This window comes from Hoplias malabaricus, chromosome 13 (genome assembly GCF_029633855.1).
Source record: "Hoplias malabaricus isolate fHopMal1 chromosome 13, fHopMal1.hap1, whole genome shotgun sequence".
NCBI lineage: Eukaryota > Metazoa > Chordata > Actinopteri > Characiformes > Erythrinidae > Hoplias > Hoplias malabaricus.
In genome coordinates this window covers 37,253,984-37,277,846 of record NC_089812.1, presented here as the reverse complement: position 1 = coordinate 37,277,846, position 23,863 = coordinate 37,253,984, and the positions used below count along the sequence as shown (strand labels likewise).

The 23,863-nt window shown below is 42.4% G+C and overlaps 2 protein-coding genes across 2 annotated transcripts in view; one reads left to right on the top strand and one right to left on the bottom strand.

Annotated features, from left to right (window-relative positions):
• xylt2 (xylosyltransferase II) overlaps positions 1 to 2,191 on the bottom strand; it is a 38,287-nt gene extending 36,096 nt beyond the window's left edge. The window contains exon 1 of the mRNA XM_066642149.1: positions 1,974 to 2,191. Coding sequence (XP_066498246.1) covers positions 1,974 to 2,105 — 132 coding nt within the window. The 5' untranslated portion in view covers positions 2,106 to 2,191. The remainder of the gene's footprint in view (positions 1 to 1,973) is intronic.
• A 6,122-nt stretch (positions 2,192 to 8,313) lies between these two features.
• Positions 8,314 to 23,124, top strand: si:ch73-364h19.1 (uncharacterized). The gene is made up of 5 exons (XM_066643024.1): positions 8,314 to 8,794; positions 10,974 to 11,083; positions 19,381 to 19,479; positions 20,035 to 20,202; positions 21,941 to 23,124. Exons 1-5 carry the CDS (start codon positions 8,719 to 8,721, stop codon positions 22,133 to 22,135), a joined length of 648 nt encoding a protein of 215 aa, XP_066499121.1. The 5' UTR covers positions 8,314 to 8,718; the 3' UTR covers positions 22,136 to 23,124.
• The last annotated feature ends 739 nt before the right edge of the window (positions 23,125 to 23,863 follow it).

Below are 23,863 nucleotides of genomic sequence, written 5' to 3'. Positions count from 1 at the left end.
TCTCTCACTGTCTCTCTCTCTCTCTCACTGTCTCTCACTGTCTCTCTCTCACTGTCTCTCTCTCTCTCTCTCTCACTGTCTCACTGTGTCTCTCTCACTGTCTCTCTCTCTCAATTCAATTCAAATGTGCTTTATTGGCATGACAAATATTGACACTTGTTTTGCCAAAGCTATGTTCAATGTCACTGGAACATAAGAACATTTAAAGTAAATACACTGTAAACGTGTCTCTGATCTGATCTGAAATGAGGATTGCTCTATTCCTGCTCCAAAGGTGGGTAATATCAATTCATTTTTGTTGTTTCTGATCACTTAAGGTAGAAATGTCTCCAAACCTGAGAGACTGCTAACTGCATTATCGAAAGTGCTACAAAACTAAACAACTCCAGTTACTAATACTTTTCTGTGGTAATTTAAACAGTGAATAAAACTAACAGACAAGTTCACCTTAATTCAGGTAGAGACCACTTTAATTTATTCCTTAAAAAAAAAGCAGAGCTTTGAACTGTGTTCCCCACAAACAGACGTTAAGAATGGTTAGCTTGTCACGAACCTTGTTTCTGGGGCTAATCACAGGAGGGTCCTGTCATTTCATCATGAATCACTAGACGCCAATCACACTGATTAGTAGAATGGAAACTACTTCCATGCATGATTTCTGAAGCTGTATTCAGTCAGCCTTCACTCTATGGGATTTAAAAGAGGCCTAAATGATTCTGTTTAAATTAAATCTTCACATAAAGTGGAGGAGTTTCAGTTAAGCTCCCAGTTCCCTTTCTGACAAAACCGTAACCAGGAAAGTGAAGGAAAGTGTTGATTCGTGTACACAGTGGAGTGCTCGCCTGCCTCGGAGTGGTCTAACTCTGTTATACAGAAGTTAAATGACCCTATTAAATATGTTTTAAGACATTGTTTTTGAAAAGAGTAGAACTGAAACAGCAGCTCTTTCGATTTGGAGACTGCACACTTTCATTGCAATTAAAAATAAATAAACAACAACAACATATCTACATATCTAATCTGATCATAACTACAGACCCAATAGACAGAGACATGTGCGTGTTTATATGCTGAACACATTTGGTATATATTTGTTATAATTGTTCTGAAATGTTTACCTCAGCAAACACAGGAATTTAAAAACTGCACACTCCAGTATGAAACCGAATTCCATATTAAAGTGTGCCCCCGCTGGAGGAAATATGAAGGTATTTTTACTGGAAAACCCACACAAACATGTGATTTAAACAGGGGCGCCCAAAAATCTGAACCTTACTGTAAATCAGCGCTAGTCCTCAGACTTAATCTCGTCCAATCTGACCGTTACGTCCCGCGAGCGCCTCATCGGAGACACAAACGGACACGACACGACAGCACATTCCTCTCACTCGCCCTCACCGCTCCACAGGGCTCCGGCTGGACTCTTAGCCGCCTGTCCTCGATTTATTTTAGGAGACCGCTCCAGCCGCTGACGAGGCGTCTGTTTTATATTCGGTTTTGTCTATTGTTGTGGATTAAGAATGAGAAACAAAACAGAACTTAGCTCCACAACCAAGTCGCGCTTTCGTGTTCTATTTAAATGACACTCAAACAGGGCAAAAGCTGCTGAAAAACTTTGTTTAGAGCTGAAATCACAGCCCAAAATATAAAATGGTTTTGAAGGAGCCAGGGCTCAAACCCGGCGTTTCCTACCTGACGACTTCACATCTGCTTTCATCAACGCTGGCGTACAGAGAGACAGCTAGGCTACTGCCCACCGGAATAACCACTCTAAAAACACCGCGAACTGCCCATGACCTACCCCTGTCAGTACAGTATGGTCATATACGGCTCTCGTATAAAATACGGGTCCTGTCACCGAGCGGTTAAGTTAGCTAAGCTAGTCCACAGCCTAACTGAACCGTCGCTAGCCGCGAACGGCAGCTTTGTGTCTCACTCAAACAACAGCGAGACGTTTCAGAAATAAGCCTCACCTCCGCCTCTCCTTCCTCCAAACTTCGGAGACTCCATACCACAAGCCCCTGGATCAGAAGGATCGTCAAAGCGGCGGCGATAGCGAGTTTGTAGCGTCGGAGGAGCTTCTGTACTCGGGTGCTCGCCACCATTTTTGCTTCCCCCGTGGTTTACATTCAGCAATGAATCGCGTTACGGCGAAAGACTCGGTTTAGAAGAGCCGGTTCTTTGAGTCTGGTACGTTCACAGGAAGGTACATTCCAAACGATTCTGAATCGGAGGCGTGTCGGAGGAGTGATAGACATCTCCCCATATCTTCCACTTCAAAGAGGTTTATCCTCATCAAGATGTTTAAACCAGAAGAGGACAGTGGTTCGCCCGGTACACTTGTTTAGACTAAGACTACATTAATTGACTCCCCAAGCGTTTAAGACGAGACACTCAATTTTTAAAACAACTATAGTCTAAATAACACTATGAAGCTTATTCACTCGATGACGGATATCAATTCAAGTGTTAAATAACTGACATTCCGTACCACATCCAATCATTCTCTAATGTCTTTCAGAACAGTGTCAGGAATTAACATTTCATGAAACACAAATTTATTATAAAATCTGATTAAATATGAAGTGCTTGAGTGCTTTATATATTTTTATTTTCTATTTATAGAATTACAATTTAAGAACACACACTGTATTTACAGGATGACCCCAATCTGGAAAATCATTAATGGGACTGTACTCATTTTATCTGCCTGTATAACACCCAGGAACTGTGACATCACAACCTCCTCTAACTGCCAGGCCAAGGCACCGTGGTCAAACATCAGCTTTTTATTATTATTATTATTTTTAAATATTATATATATTTTTAAATCTTAACTGGACATTAATTAAGAGAAAATAATTAGAAATCAAAGTGTAGTCACAGTACGTGTCAAAGAAATTTCACCCACGCATTTAGCCTTGTGTTAGTCCTACACATTTCTATTAGATATAAGATATCTGTTTGGCTCATTGGAACGATCTCCTGTACATAATTCTTCCAAACAGACACACATTACTACTCTCACATTACTATATTATAAAAAGTAGTTGTTATTTGATCAGTCTTCCCTCCCTGTGGTTTACTGCACAAGGAAACTCTTTAAACCAAGAGCAGCTTTCCCTGATTAGGTGGCCTTGCTTTGTACAATAACTAGAATAGAGTAGAATAGAATAAGCTTACAGTGTGGAAAGTGGTCTTTGGTCACTCAGGGCATTAAAAACACTGACGACATTTAAACCCCTACAACATAAACACAAGAACATCCATAATTACCAAGAATTCATTATTTCCACTGCATTTGGTGGAAATGACCCGTTAATGTCCCCAGTGGCTCTTGGCTGGAAGCTGAATTGTGAGTTTATCTGAGGGTGTGTTGTATTCTTTATGGTTTCCCCAGGAATAAAATCACAAATTTCTAATATATCTTTGACTTCTGAGCGATTTTATCACTGTCAGTTTTCAGTTCCCAGTTTCAGCTCTGACCAGAGACAGTAATAACATTAAAATGGCATCGACGTCTTACGTACGGGTGACAGTGGCATATGTCGATGTCATTGACTTTTGTTTTTTTTTGACATTGACATATATTCCATTTCGGAACATCTGCCAGTGGCATACGTTTAATAAGCACTTGGATGTTTACATAGGCATCTAGCTAAAAGTCGGTGCCAAACATCTGTATGCTAAACGTAGGTGCCTTGAATTCTAGTAAACGGACCTTAAAGCCAAACAAGTGGCAGGTTGCAAACATATAGCATCCCATAATAACACATAGCCCAATGTCACTGTGTTCACAGACAACGGAACTACAAGCTGTTCCCATGCTAACATCACCATAAATGTCTGTGTCAGCACAAAAAGCAGAGAGCTAAAAGTCATTTACAGGTGGCAGGTGGTACATCGCTTTGGCCCAGTTTACAGCACTGTATGTGAGGTACGTCAAAGCTGACATTTCAACCAAGACGTTATGACTTTCTGAATTAGGCTCATGACATCACCGCTCGTAATCCAGATTTCCCCTGAATATGTTTATTAAAGTTTGGACACCTCTTATTGGGTTTCTAAGTGACAATAAATGAATAGCCTCTAGAGGAAACAAACACCTGCAGAAAAAAAGTGAAATGTGGCCTGACACGTTAAATATTTATTATTCTAAAAAAAAAGTCAAGAAATTTAAAAAGATCACTTTTTAATTAAATGAAAAACATTTAAAAACATTTGTCATTTACCTCCAGTGCAGATCCACCATCATTCAATCAAACGTTGTAAGGCAAAATAAGATAAACATGTATTTTTTCCAGAAGGGAGCAGTAGCATGAGGTTAGGACACATACTTCACAAGAGTAAGATCTGCATCAGTCGGAATAAAGGGAGCGAAGGTCACACAATGCCTTTTAAATACAAAGGCACAAGAAAAAACCGTTTGACAGTGAAGACTTTGCAGAAATATTTTCAGCTGGGGGCTGAAGGCCAAGGACGCGAAGGATGTGTTACAAAGACTCCACTGATTATCGTAGCACCACTCTGTGAGCAGACGTCCTCATACAATCAATCAAAGGGTGATCCTCAATAACAGTAGAGGGTGCTACAGCACAAGAGGGCATGTTCAACCCCTTAATGCATGCAGAACTAGCACTGAATACTGGTTAAAAGAGACTCCAGTAAATCACTGCTTCTTACTGAGCCAAAATACTCACTTCATGTGCTGTGTTCATCCCACGACACAGTGAGGCCACGGCAGACAATAGTGAGATCTCCTGGTTTAAAGGCCATTGACCATGTAGCCATTGAATGCAGAAGGAAACCATATAGTTAACATATTAACCAGAAAATCAGGTATTTTCTGTGAACGTATGCCATATTCAGGATTTATTTTTCATAGGGCACACCCCTCGTTCTCGGGTGAGGTTCAAAGTTCGGGCCTTTGCTGTAGCCGCCCCAAGGTTCTGGAACAGTCCACTCTTCATAAAGCAGTCCCCTACAACAGTGACTTTAAAGTCCACTTTGAAAACCTATTTATTTTCTCTGGGTCTTTTTAAATGATTTCAGCCATTTGTTCTGCCTTGGTTTGTATTGTTTTTGCCATCAGTATCTCTTCCACATTTCATTGTTAGATTCTTTTACTTGTTTTATTTCTTTTATATGTATGTTTTAGGGCGGCACGGTCACACAACTCCAGGGGCTTGGAGGTTGTGGGTTCGATTCCCGCTCCGGGTGACTGTCTGTGAGGAGTGTAGTGTGTTCTCTCTGTGTCCGCGTGGGTTTCCTCCGGGTGACTGTTTGTGAGGAGTGTGGTGTGTTCTCCCTGTGTCTGCGTGGGTTTCCTCTGGGTGCTCCGGTTTCCTCCCACAGTCCAAAAACACACATTGGTAGGTGGATTAGCGACTCAAAAGTGTCCGTAGGTGTGAGTGTGTGAGTGAATGTGTGAGTGTGTGTGTTGCCCTGTGAAGGACTGGTGCGCCCTCCAGGGTGTATTCCCGCCTTGTGCCCAATGATTCCAGGTAGGCTCTGGACCCACCGCGACCCTGAACTGGATAAGGGTTACAGATAATGAATGAATGAATGAATGAATGTATGTTTTATCATTTTACCTGGTTTTGTTTGTTAGTTGATTTTTATCGTGCAGCCCTTTGCCGACATTCACTGTCTTTTAAATACAAAAAAACATGTAAATGAGGTCAGGTTCTGATCTTAGAAAATGAATTCCGGAACACAAAAGACACTTCAAATCCTCTCAAAGCTTTGATGAATGTTTATCAGCATTCGAACACAGTTCCACTGCTCCACCGCCCACTGCCTGAGGGCTTTATATCACTCTAGTCATAGGGTGTAATTGGACAGAGTGACCTTAAATATGTACAGCTGCTCCAGGCCATCTTATTGAGCTTAACGGTGTTGTGTTGTGTAGTTGTGTTTATCTATTATTTTTGCTGTTGTTTTGTGGTTATGAGGTAATCCCCTACCCTTATGTGTCATTCCCTGTTTTTCTTACCCTCCCAAGACTTTTCAGAGACTTGTATTTTGAAATGTATTTTGAATTGCCTGTTCTACATAAAACATTGCTCTCCTTTTTTAATGCCCCAGCTGATATTATACTTGTGCGTTCATAAGGTCCACACCCTGAAGTGAAATTTTCAATAAACTCTCAGTTATAGGGGACGTCTAAAACATCTGCTCATAAGCGCGCATCATGTATTATGAACAAATATTTACTGGATTTTCAGCATTTTTAATCCAGGGGTTGGGATGTAAACAAATAAACGATCCTGAAAAAAGGGTTTTGTTGTGAAATTGCTCATTTCAGATTTGAAATTCCCTTTCAGCTTTTGTGATGGAACCAAATGTCACCAGGTCTACAGCAGAAATACAGACATTTTTTTGCTCGCCAGAGGAACCATGATCCTACACGTGTTTGTTTTGTACGTAATTATGGTGGTAAACTAGTGATCATTCTGGAAAGAAAAATAAATGCCCTGCAAGTTTCTCTTCTGCAAAAATGGACCTTTATGAGTTTTATAGCTTTGTAATAACTGTCTGTGGGAGCGTTTCGATGGACGTTTGGTTTCATACACCATCACTGTAAGCAGTTTGCACTTACACTCTAGGGAGCATTTCTGTGTCTACATCTTAACTTTTAGTACAAATGCAGACCCCCCTTTAAGATTCGACACTTTGTGCCGTATTACTGTCCCCTCCCTGAGAGTAAGGAGATGGCGGACCACTGTTGACCCACTGAGGACAAAGTTGGAGGTCCACTAGTGTTTTACACAGTGTTTTCTGGGTGGACCACTGCTGACCCACTGAGGACAAAGTTGGAGGTCCACTAGTGTTTTACACAGTGCTTTCTGGGTGGACCACTGCTGACCCACTGAGGACAAAGTTGGAGGTCCACTAGTGTTTTACACAGTGTTTTCTGGGTGGACCACTGCTGACCCACTGAGGACAAAGTTGGAGGTCAACTAGTGTTTTACACAGTGCTTTCTGGGTGGACCACTGCTGACCCACTGAGGGCAAAGTTGGAGGTCCACTAGTGTTTTACACAGTGTTTTCTGGGTGGACCACTGTTGACCCACTGAGGACAAAGTTGGAGGTCCACTAGTGTTTTACACAGTGTTTTCTGGACGGACCACTGTTGACCCACTGAGGGCAAAGTTGGAGGTCCACTAGTGTTTTACACAGTGTTTTCTGGGTGGACCACTGTTGACCCACTGAGGACAAAGTTGGAGGTCAACTAGTGTTTTACACAGTGCTTTCTGGGTGGACCACTGCTGACCCACTGAGGACAAAGTTGGAGGTCCACTAGTGTTTTACACAGTGCTTTCTGGGTGGACCACTGCTGACCCACTGAGGGCAAAGTTGGAGGTCCACTAGTGTTTTACACAGTGCTTTCTGGGTGGACCACTGCTGACCCACTGAGGGCAAAGTTGGAGGTCCACTAGTGTTTTACACAGTGTTTTCTGGGTGGACCACTGCTGACCCACTGAGGACAAAGTTGGAGGTCCACTAGTGTTTTACACAGTGTTTTCTGGGTGGACCACTGTTGACCCACTGAGGACAAAGTTGGAGGTCCACTAGTGTTTTACACAGTGCTTTCTGGGTGGACCACTGCTGACCCACTGAGGGCAAAGTTGGAGGTCCACTAGTGTTTTACACAGTGTTTTCTGGGTGGACCACTGTTGACCCACTGAGGACAAAGTTGGAGGTCCACTAGTGTTTTACACAGTGTTTTCTGGGTGGACCACTGTTGACCCACTGAGGACAAAGTTGGAGGTCCACTAGTGTTTTACACAGTGTTTTCTGGACGGACCACTGTTGACCCACTGAGGACAAAGTTGGAGGTCCACTAGTGTTTTACACAGTGTTTTCTGGGTGGACCACTGTTGATTAAACAGAAATGCCACATTTTAGCACTTTTCCATTCACAGTCCAATTTACATTTTTCTCCTTCATTAGGTTCTTTTTGTTATTCTTTATAAATAAGATTAGTAAATAATTTTAATCAGCACAGTGTCAACATTTTTATCATTTAATCATTTTATATCAGTCTTACACTCATTATTATATCTCTCAGAGTTGTTGGTAATGTTTGTATTAGTGTGTTTTCCAGAATAAAAGTCTCTGTGAATGTAAAATCTGTGTGAGGAGATTATAAATGAGTTCTATCCGGTACAGGACAGTGATCTGAGTCGTGTCTTTTTTATGACAGTGGACTGATGTGTGATCACTGTGTGGGAAATGCAGGCCCCACTTTATCATTCCACACTTCGTGGCCATATTACTGCCCCCTACTCAACTAGCCTCGATAAAACACGGTGTTTCTTCAGAGCCACAATGCGGAGAGAAGGTGGCACATGTGCTTCACTACCGTCAGGCGGCCCACTTTTAAAACAAACCAAGAGTCGCCCCTTGTCTCCATCTCCAGGCCAACCAGTAAACGCTAACGGCATTCCTGACGTGTCTCTCGGTCTCTCAGAGAGACTAGCCGCGGCTCTGTGTTTTCAGGCGGACTGCCTCCCTTCGTTTTTCCCGCTCAAGTCACGCTCGCGGAAAAGATGGACAGAGAGAGTCGTGACTGACGTTCAGAAGTTTTTTCCTCTAAAGGAGGAGGAGGAGGAGGAGGTGCTCTCAGCCTACAGTTGAAGACGGAGTGAGGCGGAGAGAAGTTAAACTTCAGTGCCGAGCTGCTATGACCGGGTTTGACTTGTTTTCTCAGAGATGTCCACCGCAGCTTCTCCCACCGCCTCCTCCGTGGTGTTCCCTGCGGACCAGCTCACCATCATCGTGGCTTCCTGTAAGTGTAAAGTGTCTATTTCTGCGGAGACATAACGGGCTTCATGATGTCTTTTGCGTTATTTTGAGTAACTGATAATAAACTGACAGATTAATATTCAGAATATTTAAGGCTGCCAAAGTATATCTTTATATAGTGTACGGTCTAATACTTTCACCAAAGAGTTCAGCAGTGGTCTAAGCTCGACCTGCACCTGAGGGTAAAGGAGTATTCTCTTTCTCAGGGAGATGTTGCAGTGATCACATATCAGTCCACTGTCATAAAAAGGCTGTCACACCACTGACTGTAGACCACCATCGGACCCCTCAGATCACTGTCCTGTACCGGATAGAACTCATTTATAATCTCCTCACACAGATTTTACATTCACAGAGACTTTTATTCTGGAAAACACACTAATACAAACATTACCAACAACTCTGAGAGATTGTTATATATATATATTGTAAGACTGATATAAAATGATTAAATGATAAAAATGTTGACACTGTGCTGATTAACAGTGGTCCGCCATCTCCTTGCTCTCAGGGATCATTTATTAAATGTAAATAAACGTTTAAAGATTTCTTGTGTGGTCGCCGAGGTACTGAAATATCACCCTAGAGTTTAGTCTCGTTATTTATTTATTGTTTATTAAACAAACCTCCACATATCTTCTGCCATAATGTGACAATGCTGCTTTAACTTTCAACTCTCTCAGAGGAATGAATGTTTTACCACAAGATGATATAATTCATCTTTAAAAATGAAACAGTCCGTGTCTAATCTGTTCATGGCGCTCTTTAAAGTAGAACATACAAAAATGGTCAGAAGCGTGGATGAACAGTTCTGTGAAGTTCTAAAAACTGCTACAGAGCCTTCACACCATGGGTCAGGTTCCTGGACAGGGATTAAGCCTAGTCTTGGATTAAACCATCTCCTGAATGGAGCGTCTCCATTAAAAGGAAATTATGGTCCAGGAATAAAGTCTAAACTTTGACCAACCTCAGCTTTAATCCCTTAAAATTCCAAGCTTGTTTCATCCTCCGGCTTATTGCTCAGTAACCGCACCGAGGACAAACTGACTGCGTTACACTTACGACGTGTGAACTAGGCTTTAGACCAGCATCTGGATATTTAAGATGTTTAAAAGATTCTTCACACTCACATATCATTGAGAAACATTTAAAAGTGACGTGTTAAAGAGGCTTTTAACATACAACGTTAATTAATGTGTATAGGTGGGTGATACGGAAAATAATGCAATATTAGGAAACTAAAGGAAATTTCCCAATGCAGAAACCACTGCCACAAATATAAACATTTCATCAAAAACGTAGGAACAATATGAATATTCGGCATTTTCTATTCCATGCGTTCCTAATTAAAAAGGAACCTATTATGAAAAAAATGTAGGGATCTGAAAGGGCTGGATGTAATATTTGAAACAGGAAAACTCTTGTTTTGTGGTCCGCCAGAGTCTGAAAATTTTGGAATAAAATGATTTTGTGCTGCATTTTATACAGAGTGCCAACACAGTAGAGTTGTGCTGCTGCCTCATGGGAGCTTTTACAGTCACAAGGGTCAACCTGTATTTATGCAATGCATGCAAAGACCAGGGTACACAGACAAACAACACACAGGGTTAAATATGTGTAGTGATACAATATATTGAAACAAGAACGCTGAAGAAAGAAAACCAAGCCAAAATGGATAAAACTACAGCTTCAGCTCTTCGCTCATCGCGACTGAGGGCATGCACTGAACTGAGTTGTGGCTCGTTCTCATTTAAAAGAACAGATGTTGAAACCAAAGGGAGAATGGTGCTGTGTTGTTTGATCTTTGTGGTGTTTTGACCAAAGCATGTCACTGAAGGTTAATTAAGACCCCAGCATCCTGTGTTAAAATGTGAAATAAACATGACTGGAATGAAACGTCCTGTTCGTCAATGCATTGTAATTAGACAAAATCCACAATTTCCTCAGAAAACCATTAAAATTACAATGAATTTCATCACATTAACATCCTTCCTTTTAGGAATCAACAGAAGTTTAAATAATCATTGTTTTGTTCTTGTTTTCTTAAAGACTTTATCACTTCAGTCTTCTCCGTTTTTTTTGGGAGTGACTGAAGAATGTTGGTGAATCTGAAAGGTGGTTAGCACTCTGAATGACGAGGCCTCTTTATTTTCCTTACTCAGTTTCCTGTCTGGTGTTTTTCGTGGTGATCGCTGTGCTGTTGTCTCTCCTCTTCCGGAAGGACCCTCTGTGCTGCAAAGTCAGGCCTTATCAAGACTCGCATGGAGACCTGGTGAGCCCCCTGTTTCTCCCACTCTTCTGTATCGCACCCTCCACCAACAAACAGTGGAGAGAGTGTAAAGCCAGTCGGCGGTGATAAAGCCGGGTCTGCCCTGCCGAGGCTGTCTCGAGGAAGAATCTGTTGCCGTTAGTTTTATCAGAAGCCTGTGTGGTGGTCTGCACAAACATAGATTGCGCTTCCTTTTACTCTTTAACATATCTCCGCTCCCAGCCGACCTAGAGATAGCTCTCTTTCTTTGGAGATATCTCCACTCCAACACAGAGCCGACCCAAATGCTTCGACTCAGAGAAGAGAACGGGTTTGTGTCTTGAACATTAGAACATGTTAAATCCAACAAATAGTTAATCAAATATGTGCAGTCATACTTTTATTCCTTATTTCAAAACTGCTTTTACACATTAGTTCCTCGTAGTTAACAAATAACTAGCAGTAGTTACTGAATACGTAAACAAATAATGTGCAGGGTTTTTAGCCGTATCCCCACCACAACACTGTGACCGATTACCGTAGGTACACTCTTAGGGGCAAACAAAGGTAAGGTACAGGTTCATTACCTTCTCTTCTGCAGATCTAAATCCTAATCTAAATGATAGAACTGTGTATATTATATACAACATGCAATTTACAACGAGTTAAACATCAAGACAATGTTCAAATCTAATTGATTTATAATAGAATAAGTTGCAGAATGTGGTACAGAATATAAACCCCTGAGGGTACCACCAGAGAAAGGGTTTTTCTGACAGTGTAGTGGCTGATAATAAAGTGTCACTCTAAACATCACTTTCTTTTACAGAAAACAGACATCATTCATATACAATTCAACCCTCATGACCCCTTAGAATTAAACAGACTCTTTTCTTTACGTTGTCTTAACTCCGCTCTCACATTATCGAGTAAAACCCTCTAAAACAAAGCTCCTAAACCACGTAATATCTTAAATGTCTCAGAGATAGAACTTTGCCTTTATTCTGTGTGAGTGGCTCTATTATTTCCCATGTCTATCGTACGCTTTAGGCCCCCATTTCTTGCCCGCAGCTCGAAAGCCCCACCCCAACAGTTAATGGGGTTGGTTCCTCAGAGCTGTAATGGTCTGCTTATTTTTGTTCGTAACACGTCTAAGGTGTAAAGAGCCTGACAGACACGTTTGTACTGAAGATATGTCTTTATTTCCTGATGTATATTAAGCATTTGTTTCATGATCATCTTGCACCTGCACTGTGTTGTGTTCAAAAAGCAGTTCAGGGTGAAACACTCCTTATAAATTAACTGAGGGTCTAAGCTGCTTTAAGCTAAATACACAATATGTAGATTATTCACAATCTAATGAATATGGGTTGTTTAATATTCACAGCTGAATAATCTCCAGTTTAAGGGGTTAATCAGTAACGAAGAACTGAAGACAGAGTATGATCTCTGAAAGCTGAACAGACTTTCCCTCTGTTTCGCCTGATGTCAGCAGACAAATGATGAACTGACCAAGCCGTGCTATTATCTCAACACGGTGACCACAGCCACCATCCACCGCACCAATAAACACAACAGAACTGTGTGAAGGTGCAAGTGATATGTCATGAATTATCTTTACAAATAGAGCTTCCACTAAGCAAGACATAAAGGGCTGATTGTTCCTGCCTGTCTGTTAACCAGCAGCATGCTGTATCTTGGCAAATGTTAGACAGTAATCAGATCTGTAACCGGGAAGCAGGGAAACTCCCAGTGCACTGCTGGCAGGAGCTGAGCTCAGAATATTCCAACTGACCTCTTTCCCTTTCACTGAGAGTCTGACAAAAGTGGGCTTTCTGTACCCCAATCCACCCCTGTGGATGATTACAGTGGCTCACAACTGGGTTTCATTTCAGATCACAATATCCACCCTCGTTCAAGAACAATCCAATGTAAGGATCTGCACAACTCTGACATAACGTTCATACTCATCATCATACCGTTCTGGTCAGAGCATCTCTAATAAGACACGTCTCCCAGGGAGATCCAGGGTAGATGACTGGAGAACGGGCAAAGGGTTCATCCCACAAATGGGCCACTGTAGCACACAGTCCTGATGGTTATGATTGCACTGACACGTTTCCATACCTCTCCAAACAGAGAGTGTAGATACACTGAGGGAGTTTACAGAAAAGGGCATTGCATTACCACAACAATGAAGACGTGTATCATTTTCACTACCCACCAATCAGCCAGCCCCCTTTTAGAGAAGACAATTAATCTGTAAAGAGTCTCAGATTTGTGAGACACTGGGCAGAGAAGATCATAAACGATTTTTCCTGTCTATAACTTTAATCTTCACAGAGGTATTCCATATTTTTTGTTATTTAAAAACATGACTCGTTCCCCCCAGTGGCTAACATTGAAACATGTCATGGCTACTTTGAAAGTGCCCACATGACCATACCATTCAGGTTTCATGATCATTGATCAGTTCTAAGTAGAAAAACCTTTGCTGGAAACTGATGAAAGGTTTGATCACATTGAAATTTCATCACGTTCAAAAGAATTGGGTGAAAATCCAGAGACTAGTTAGCAACATAAGTGCAGCACGCTATGCAAATGATCAAACATATTTGAAGAGGACAGAGCCTATAGGTTCATAGGACCGCAAAAAAACATGATATTTAATTCACCTCTACAAATGGACCGGTACCAACTTGTACCTGAGCAGGCTTCAGCTCGGAGCAGTCTGTGTTTTAGCCTCATCTCCGAACCCGGTCTGGTCCTTTATCAAGTTTAGAGGTCTGAAGGTCTTTTTGCTTTTAAGCTTTACCCTTAGAGTTTGTTTAGAGGAAACTGTTCCCAGATCAACATCAGTGGGCAGCTATCAGCCTGAATGATGTAAGACAGGAAGTGTCCCCTGTTTCTGTTGCCCACACTTCAGAAATAACATCCTCAGAACTTCCTCTTCCTGCTTAGTGTCAGTCTTAACCAGATGCTAATAGAAACATGGAGCTTATCTTAGTGACGCAGAGACGATGCTTCCCCAACTTTACTCTCACCCACAGGAAACATACCCCCAGCTATTTATGGTTTGGAGATCAATGTTTAAGAAGAAACACAGGTTACCGCTGTTAACACTTTCTCTATTTATTTGTTGATGAAAAAGAACTGTCCCCCACAACGTTCACGGCTTCCATTATAACCATGTTTAACATCTCATGTTATTATTATTATTATTATAAAGTCTATATTAGCGGGCCTAGAGTAACCACCAATGCTGAGGTCAGTATCTGACCAGTATCAGTAGAATTCTGCTCATATGTGTGTACTTAGTAGTTGGTGTTGTTTTGCATGTCATGAGGGACCACAGGACCACCGCAGAGCAGGGATTATTTGGTCAGTGGATAATGCTCAGCACTGCAGTGACACTGACATGGCAATGCGGGGTTTACTGTGTTCTGCTTGTATGAGTGGATCAGACACAGCAGTCCTCCTGGAGATTTAAACACTCACTCTCCACTCTATTAAACACCCCTATGCCATTGGTCCACCGTAGCTCATCCACTGCTACACAGTGTGTGTCGGTCGTCCTCTAGTCCTTCATCGGTGAGAACAGGGTGCTGTTGACTGAATGTTTTTGGTTGGTGGACTATTCTCAGTCAATCAGTAACGTATCAGCACCAATAACAATAATACCTGCTCTGTGGTGGTCGTGTGAGGGTCCTGATCACCTGAAGAACAGGGTGATTGATAAAGTATGCAGAGCAACAGATGGACTGCAGTCTGTAATTTTAGAACTGTGAGGTGCACCTCAATGAAGCTGATAAAATGGAGGATGGATGTAGAATATTAGCGTGACTGTTTTGGCCTGACTCTTTGTGTGTTCTCAACGAAAGCTTAAGTGCTCAGTTCCAGTTTACCTCCCAGTTATGATTTATTTGAATTGGCGGGTCACATGGTCTGTTTAAAATAGCCTGTATCCAACATTAGTATAGTCTTAGTACATTCCCCTGAACTGTCTTGAATGCATGGAAAACAATGCTTCATTCAGCAGGCTTACCCAGCAAACACAGCTGCCCATTATTATTAATTAATAAAAATAGGCCTCTTCCTTTAGAAAAAAAAAAAATCAATTCAAATGAAAAGGTACGGTGGCACGGTGGAGCAGCAGGTAGGTGTCGCAGTCACACAGCTCCAGGGACCAGGAGGTTGTGGGTTCGATTCCCGCTCCTGGTGACTGTCTGTGAGGAGTGTGGTGTGTTCTCTCTGTGTCTGTGTGGGTTTCCTCCTGGTGACTGTCTGTGAGGAGTGTGGTGTGTTCTCTCTGTGTCTGCGTGGGTTTCCTCCCACAGTCCAAAAACACACGTTGGTAGGTGGATTGAAGACTCAAAAGTGTCCGTAGGTGTGAGTGTGTGAGTGAATATGTGTGTGTGTGTGTGTGTGTGTGTGTGTGTGTTGCTCTGTGAAGGACTGGCGCCCCCTCCAGGGTGTATTCCTGCCTTGCGCCCAATGATTCCAGGTAGGCTCTGGACCCACGGCGAACCTGAACTGGATAAGGGTTTCAGATAATGGATGAATGAATGAATGAAAAGGTAAATTTGGGAGAAATCCACTGCACTGAACAAGACAAGAATTGTACTTCTTTGCTTGTTATAATGGAATAAGTCAAGCAGGTAAAAAAGAAGTTTAGTTTCTTGTGTTTGCCCACAATGAATACCTTTAATAGAAAAGAGAAACAAAATCTGTGATAAACAGGGCATTAAAATGATCTTCAACACCTCACCATCCTTTTCATTCTTTTTCCATAACATTTCTATAAATTTTAACCTGAGTTTCTACTGTTTGACGTTCTCTGTTACACAGTTGGTTTCCAGTGCCCACGCTTGTTTGGCTCGACCTAAAAATGGAATTTGTGAAGTGTAATCAGTAACAGGCTACTGATTAAATTACTGTAGGGTTGCCATGTCGACCTGTGCACTGTGGGGGTGAATGTTGAGTTGATACACAGTGATTTTATGTTTGATGTCTCAGAGTTAAATAACACATGAATGTGGCTGAAAATCAGGCATCAAAACATCTCACTCTGCAAAATGATATTAGATTTAGATTATAATAATATTAAAGGTTTGCAGGACTGTGACTGCAACACAGTGTATTTAGATTTTCCAATGTATAAAGGCACAAAAGTTTCCTATTGATCAGGACTCGCTGAGAACATTTCTCGAGGCTGATTCCACTGATGCACGATCTGTTAATCTGTTTTAAAGTCTTTAAACACTAGAGCGAGTTAGAGAGGCCCTGTTAGGAACGATAGCCCTTTGTCAAAGTGTCTCATGAACACTTGACTTATTTTTTACATACTTCCTTCTTTCTTAAAGGCTTTTCCCATGAATGGTAGCTGGACCCTCCTGTGGTTAGTGGGGGGAGGCCTAAGGAGACAAAGGCTTTACTTTTAGGTCGGCCACTGAAAAAGGCACAGCACTGAAGAGATCCTCCCCCGACTCTGGCCCTGATTTTACACGCTTGCGCTTTTTCACACTGCCTGAATGGGGGGGCCGAGACAAAAGGACTTCTCTCTCTTTTTTTTCCTCCACAACAGCCAAGACTCTTGAAAGTGTGAAGCAGCCAGGGAAGATGACCCCTGACCTCGCCTTTACCAAACGTGCCTCTCTTTGCCCTGGTTGGGAGTAGAGGTGGGAAAGGTCAGAACACGTCACAGAGAGTGACGTCAGTGTCGAAGATGAGCGGTGATGCAGCCTTGATGTTTGAAACATTACTTGTCTACAAAGAAACGGTTTGCTCAGAGCTTAGACTGAAGTAACTGTCTTTTTAAACTGTTTGCCAATTATATATATAAATCTGAATTAAATTCAAACCACATACGCAGGTATATTCGAGGAAAATGTGAACCTGGAGGTTTTATTATCCTAGCACTACAGTACAGTACAGAGTGCTATATAATAATAATTATTCATTCATTGTCTCTAACCCTTATCCAGTTCAGGGTCACTGTGGGTCCGGAGTCTACCCAGAATCACTGGGCGCAAGGCAGCAACACAGCCTGGAGGGGGCACCAGTCCTTCACAGGGCAACACACAGTCACACATTGTCTCTCACACACACACCTACGGACACTTTTGAGTCTTCAATCCACCTACCAACGTGTATTTTTGGACTGTGGGAGGAAACACACCACACTCCTCACAGACAGTCACCCGGAGGAAACTCACGCAGACACAGGGAGAACACACCACACTCCTCACAGACAGTCACCCGGAGGAAACCCACGCAGACACAGAGAGAACACACCACACTCCTCACAGACAGTCACCTGGAGGAAACCCACGCAGACACAGAGAGAACACACCACACTCCTCACAGACAGTCACCCGGAGGAAACCCATGCAGACACAGAGAGAACACACCACACTCCTCACAGACAGTCACCCGGAGGAAACTCACGCAGACACAGGGAGAACACACCACACTCCTCACAGACATTCACCTGGAGGAAACCCACGCAGACACAGAGAGAACACACCACACTCCTCACAGACAGTCACCCGGAGGAAACCCACGCAGACACAGAGAGAACACACCACACTCCTCACAGACAGTCACCCGGAGGAAACTCACGCAGACACAGGGAGAACACACCACACTCCTCACAGACAGTCACCCGGAGGAAACCCACGCAGACACAGAGAGAACACACCACACTCCTCACAGACAGTCACCTGGAGGAAACCCAAGCAGACACAGGGAGAACACACCACACTCCTCACAGACAGTCACCCGGAGGAAACTCACGCAGACACAGGGAGAACACACCACACTCCTCACAGACAGTCACCCGGAGGAAACCCACACAGACACAGGGAGAACACACCACACTCCTCACAGACAGCCACCCACATAATAATAATAATATAATAATGACAGCAAACATATCATAGCTGATATATTTGGAATGAGGAGAGATTAGTGTAAAGCAGCTGTATCAGTGTTGGTATCGGTTTAACACAGTAATACAGCTATATAATTCTAGTGGCATTGTCCTATAACAAAAACGGCACGGTATGACATTAATATTGTGAGTCAGAAGCTTTAGGACAACAGCTAAACCCATTTTGGCTAGTATTATTAGCACGGTAATTACATTTATATATGTAGCAGTTTCTGTGGAAGTTTACAAAATATATTTTTTAATGATTTTAACCGAATATTGATTTAGATTTTTCTAAAATGTGTTCCAGACTATGTTCTATTTTTGTTATATGAATAAATCAATTATGATCAATTTAAAGATTCACTGGTTTGATTGGACCAGTGTTTTTTAGATTGGTGCGGAGAAAAGCTGAGATGAGAAGAACTGATGAGTTAATGTTTACAAACTATGCAGGGTTCCATTTGGTTTAATTTTAAGCGAAAGCAAATAAACAAAAGTAACTATGTCAGGTTAGTAGGACATTTCTAGCGTAGACTGTGTACATGCAGGGTTTTATTAAAGGAAAACCTCAGTCTCTATCTGGGGCGTCTGAAGCACATGGACGAGCCCCTGGAAGTAGGAAGAACATACACTCTTTTAACGTAAAATACACAATTAGAAGCTAATGATCAGCTTCTTCCTGGGAGCTGTGATGCTGAGTTTTACCAGTGCTGCAGAACAGTCGAAACAATGGATATTCATTTGATTTGACAGGAAAGCACCCCAGAATACATTTTCTGAGCTCCTCATCCTCTCCTGCTCCTGTCCTCAGTGCATCTGCCTGTCACACTAGCTGACAAACGACCACGCTGTAATGCGACTCGGGTGACGTACGGGGGCCGTAAAACAGAGCACGCTCGTTAAGTGGTACCTGCCGGAAAAACAAGAGAAGAACACAGCCGAGGCCTTTAAAGACTAGTGTCAGAGGCTGGTTACTAGGGGCCCGATGACACAGTAAGACACTATATTGTCTCTGGACACAAAGGCCACCATTTAGGTGCGGGGTAATCACCTAGCGTCCGGCCGAGCCAGAAGAATTCCCAGGCGTCATACAGTGGCCGTCTGTCCTAATCTCACTCGGGTTAGGGGCGGGTGACTGTGAGGAAGAAGCTTGGTGGTCCAACTCAGTGGCACCAATAATTTATGGCCGGCCAAAGGTCTCGGTTTAACAAGTGGGGCGAGGACACAGTGAGGACACAAAGAAGAGGACATGATTTTATTTCCGTGTCCTGTCACTGTCTGACATTTGAATATAACAGCCCTGTAAATACTGCAGCAGGGCTTTTACTCCATGTTTTCTCTGTAGAAGTAGAAGACTTTCGCTAATGTGGAGTTGTTCTTTCTGCAGGAGGCTCCCTCTCAGTTCTACAGCAGCAGACAGACTCTAGTGGGCTCTCCTTGTGCCGAACTGCCTTCTAATACAAGACTTGATAACTCTAATCCTCAGGTAAAGTTACTGCCGTTTTAAATGCTCAGACTCCTCATTGATTTGACCCAGAAGCATTAAGCTGCCTTTAGGGCAGGTTTTTCTCAGACGCTTATGTCTTTAAGGCAGAAGCAGTAATGTGGCTAGTTCTTCTTACACAAAAAAAGCTTGTAGTCATTTGTAGCTTGATGTCATTTCTTATTCACTGTTTGGTGTGAAACAAATTTGATTTTCTCTTTCACAGTAAAGTCACCAGTGTTAAGTCAGTGTCAACACTGAGAGGGTTAAATGATTACACTAACAGGGTTGATCTAACACTGGTGAATTTACTGTGTATTTTAGGAATGAGTGTGGCGTACTATTTGTGGTTATCTAGGAATGTTATGACTGTACCTTGTAATATGTTTAAATTCTTATACAATTTATTAATAATACACGATCTCCTCTTTGTTAAATGAAGCCATGCTTTTGCAGCCTGCCGTAAGTGTAACGTGTGTAACTGCAGTTAGTAGAAGTCTGATTGTAATGCCTGCTAGTCAGTATCATTCATCCACCGATCTCAACTGTGTTGGTAAGTCAGGGCAGCTGTTCTACGTCGGTCTGCCCAGCACGTACCGGCTGCCTTCTCTGGAGCCGCCCCTGCCTCGCCTGCCCTCATACGAGAGCGTGCGAAAGAAAGACAGACAGCGACAGATCCACATGATGATCGCCGACCGCTTTGGCCTCAACGGACCCATGACAGAGGTGAGTTTTCAAAGCCATTATGCAAAGGTGCAGTGGGCCTTCAAGGTCAGCGGTGATAATCGAATCACATGAGTTTGTGTCCCCGCTCTGACCCGCAGTTATCATCCCCATCTGTTCCATAACAGGAGTAAATGATAATGGATTTTCATTGGGGGCATTATCCTCAATTTTGCTCTCGCTAACGTCACTAATACGAGAGCTCCAGAGCGGAACGGAGGCTCTTCAGACTCATCCCTACACCTGCACTGTTGCCATAGCATTCTAGCTGTTCTTTCCTCTTGCCATTTGATGTTGATTTTGTGGTTCACTGTATGACTTGGGAGTTCCACATGAGCACACAAACTAATGGAGAAAAAGGGCCTGTCAAACACAATTAAACCCAGTCTGTCCGAGAGTAAACAGCGAAGGAGAATGTGGCTTATTGTCTTTTTCTCCTCTCCTTTCCTCTCTGTGACCCGTCAATGGGTGGATTCATCCTCCCCCCTCGCCTCATCATTCTTGGGATGTCTCCCTCACACACTGGGGGGTATTGCTTGACTCTAATTACCTCATCTGTTCCAAGACCAGTTAATGCAGTTAAAGGAATTCCTCAGTGTTTTTTTTATGACCTAATCTAACATGGTGATTACTGCTGACAGTTCTGCTGCGCTGCGTTTAGTAAAAGAAAACAAACTGCACCTGTCCGATGGCTGATGGCTTTAAACTCAGGGCCCTGTATTGAACAAGAATGAGACACTTAAAACTTGTTTATAATAGAAATTAACGTGTGTGTGTGTGTGTGTGTGTGTGTGTGCTGAAACATCTACATGATGGTGTCCATTATAAATGTGCTTGAATTAACACCTGCAAATGTTGATACGCTATAAATAAAGCAGAAAGAGATGAGTGACATTTGTTTTAGAGGATTCTTTAGATTAAAATGCCTTCTTATAATATTTCATATAGGGCCTGGGCTCTTAGCTCAAATGCATTATAAAATAAGTTATATGCAGTGAGAGAGAGAGAGAGAGAGAGAGAGAGAGAGAGAGAGAGAGAGAGAGAAAGAGCGAGAGTAAGAGTAAGAGAGAGAGAGAGTAAGAGAGAGAGAGAGAGAGTAAGAGCGAGAGAGAGAGAGAGAGAGAGAGTAAGAGAGCGAGAGAGAGAGAGAGTAAGAGTGAGAGAGAAAGAGAGAGTGAGAGAAAGAGCGAGAGAGAGAGAGAGAGGGAGAGAGAGAGAGAGAGTAAGAGAGAGAGAGAGTAAGAGAGAGAGAGAGAGAGTAAGAGCGAGAGAGAGAGAGAGAGAGAGAGAGAGTAAGAGAGCGAGAGAGAGAGAGAGAGAGTAAGAGTGAGAGAGAAAGAGGGAGAAAGAGCGAGAGAGAGAGAAAGAGAGAGTGAGAGAGGGAGAGAGAGAGAGAGAGTAAGAGAGAGAGAGAGTAAGAGCGAGAGAGAGAGAGAGAGAGTAAGAGCGAGAGAGAGAGAGAGAGAGTAAGAGTGAGAGAGAGAGTGAGAGAGAGAGAGAGAGAGAGAGAGAGAGAGTCACAGAGAGAGTCACAGGATGACCCAAGAATGTTAACCCAACTCAGACTACTGTGGATAATCTTATGAACCATTCATCAAAACCTTGCAAAGAAGCAATGAAAGTGAAATGTCTGAAAAGTGTATTTTTGAACAGTAAACTAAAAAATCTGTGCTGAAAATGGCATTTATGAAATGTCTTTGAATACTTTTGGATTAAGACTAAGTCTTTTTTCTCACTTCAGCCTCCTCCCACGTATGAAGAAAGCATCCGGCACTCCGTCCCGTCCCCGGAGTTTCCGTCTGACTCCGTGTCGCCCGTGACAACATCGCGAGCTCCGATCATGAATCCTCAATCCACCGACGACTTGCCTCAGTACGAGGCTCTACCTCAGAACACCAGCTTACTGGGTACAGACGACACCTCTCGACCCGACTAACCCACGGGCTTTCAGTGGACTCAGGAGAAAAGGGCTGATCGGTGGAAACCAGAGGCTGATGGTGGAACTGCTGTTGTTATTTTCAGTGACAGTCTCCAAACTGACCTCCATTCTCTGTGGTTTTTCTCTTCAAAGACAATATTTGAACAGACGGGGGGTGCTCAAGGCCAAACGGAGAAATGCAAACACCAGGCTCTGATGAAACGGCTGACAGTATTCAGGTGCTAGATTCAGGAGCCGGGAATCGGAAGCACATTCTACGTGGCTGAGTTATCGGAAGCGCAGTCTGGAGCTTTGTTTATAAATGACTCTTCACGCCTTGACACAAGAAACAAGGGCTTTGACTGCAGCCTTTTGCCTTTCTCCTCAGAACAAAGAGAGTGTGTAAAGAGCAAAGTTCATCAATGACTGCAGAGATTAAGATGCAATATTTATTACCAAACGACCCTGAGGAATTATCTGCAGTGTGTTTACGAGAGACATACACAAATACGGAAGGTACCAGAAAACTATGTCCAAAGGTATTCAGATTCAGTCTCCATAGATAAACACTGCGGATAGCTCCATAGAGGTCAGTATCAGCTGCACGTGAGCTCACATCCCCAGTGAAGAGAGAGGCATTCTCTGGAGCAAAAGGTATTGCCTTTGGGATGAATCTGATTGACAGTTTTGATTAGTGCCTCAGTACCTGGCCTCACAAAGGCCAACACACTCCTAATTACTAGCCTTGATTCGAAGAGAAACACTGAATGAGACATTGATTGTTGGTCACGGAACACACACTATGACAGTGATAATGCGCATCGGTGAAGCGTATAATGTACTGAATAAGCTTGAAACCTCAGGGACTTCTTCCACAGGGATGTGTACAGACTTGGGGGGTTGGGTTTGGACTTTGAGACGGCAGGATTATCTCAAGCCAAAAGGGCATTTTATGTGATTGTTTTTTCTTATTTTTAAATACTTGTGTTCACATCCTCAAACAGGAAACAGCCACTTTATCCTTTATCCTTTATTCTTTATTATTATTATTTTTTAATAGTACTATTTTTCATTTTCCTTTATTACGAGTTTCTCCACTTCAGCACGAATGACACACACTTACGAGTGTGTGATTGTGAGTAAGAACTGAAAGTGCTTGTATCTGTTAGTGTAAATAAAACAAGAGTGTGTTCTTCTCTTATCTCTTTAACCACATTTTAGATAAAATGCAAAAGAAATTGCAATGAGGATGTTTTTTTTCCTGAGACAGTTGCAGTTTTGTCCTAAACCAAGATAATCACAGGTGAATCACTGCTGACATTTTACTTAGTGGTGATTTCTTTTAAATCACATCATGTTTCTTAAGCATTGTGACACTTTTAAAGACAAAACTAAATCACCTTTAAGAGATGCATCATTAGAACATAAGAATGAAACTGGGTCTTTCAGGTTTTAGGGCTTTTATAACCAAGAAGATCTGGCTTTAAATTTGAGTCAGACAGAGTCTCTGATACAGAATCTGAATGTCCTCATTTACCATTTGGTAATGCCTTGTTCTTGTAAGTGTACACTGCAAAAAATGAAATCTAAGGAAGTAAAATGTACTTAAATCCAGTCTAAATATCTAGTGTTACTCATTTGGAAATTGTTGTAAGAATATAATAAAATTATTCAACTTATTTCTAACATATTTTACCTGTTTTAAATCATTTTATCAACAGAAAGTGTCTTATTCCAGCGGCAGAT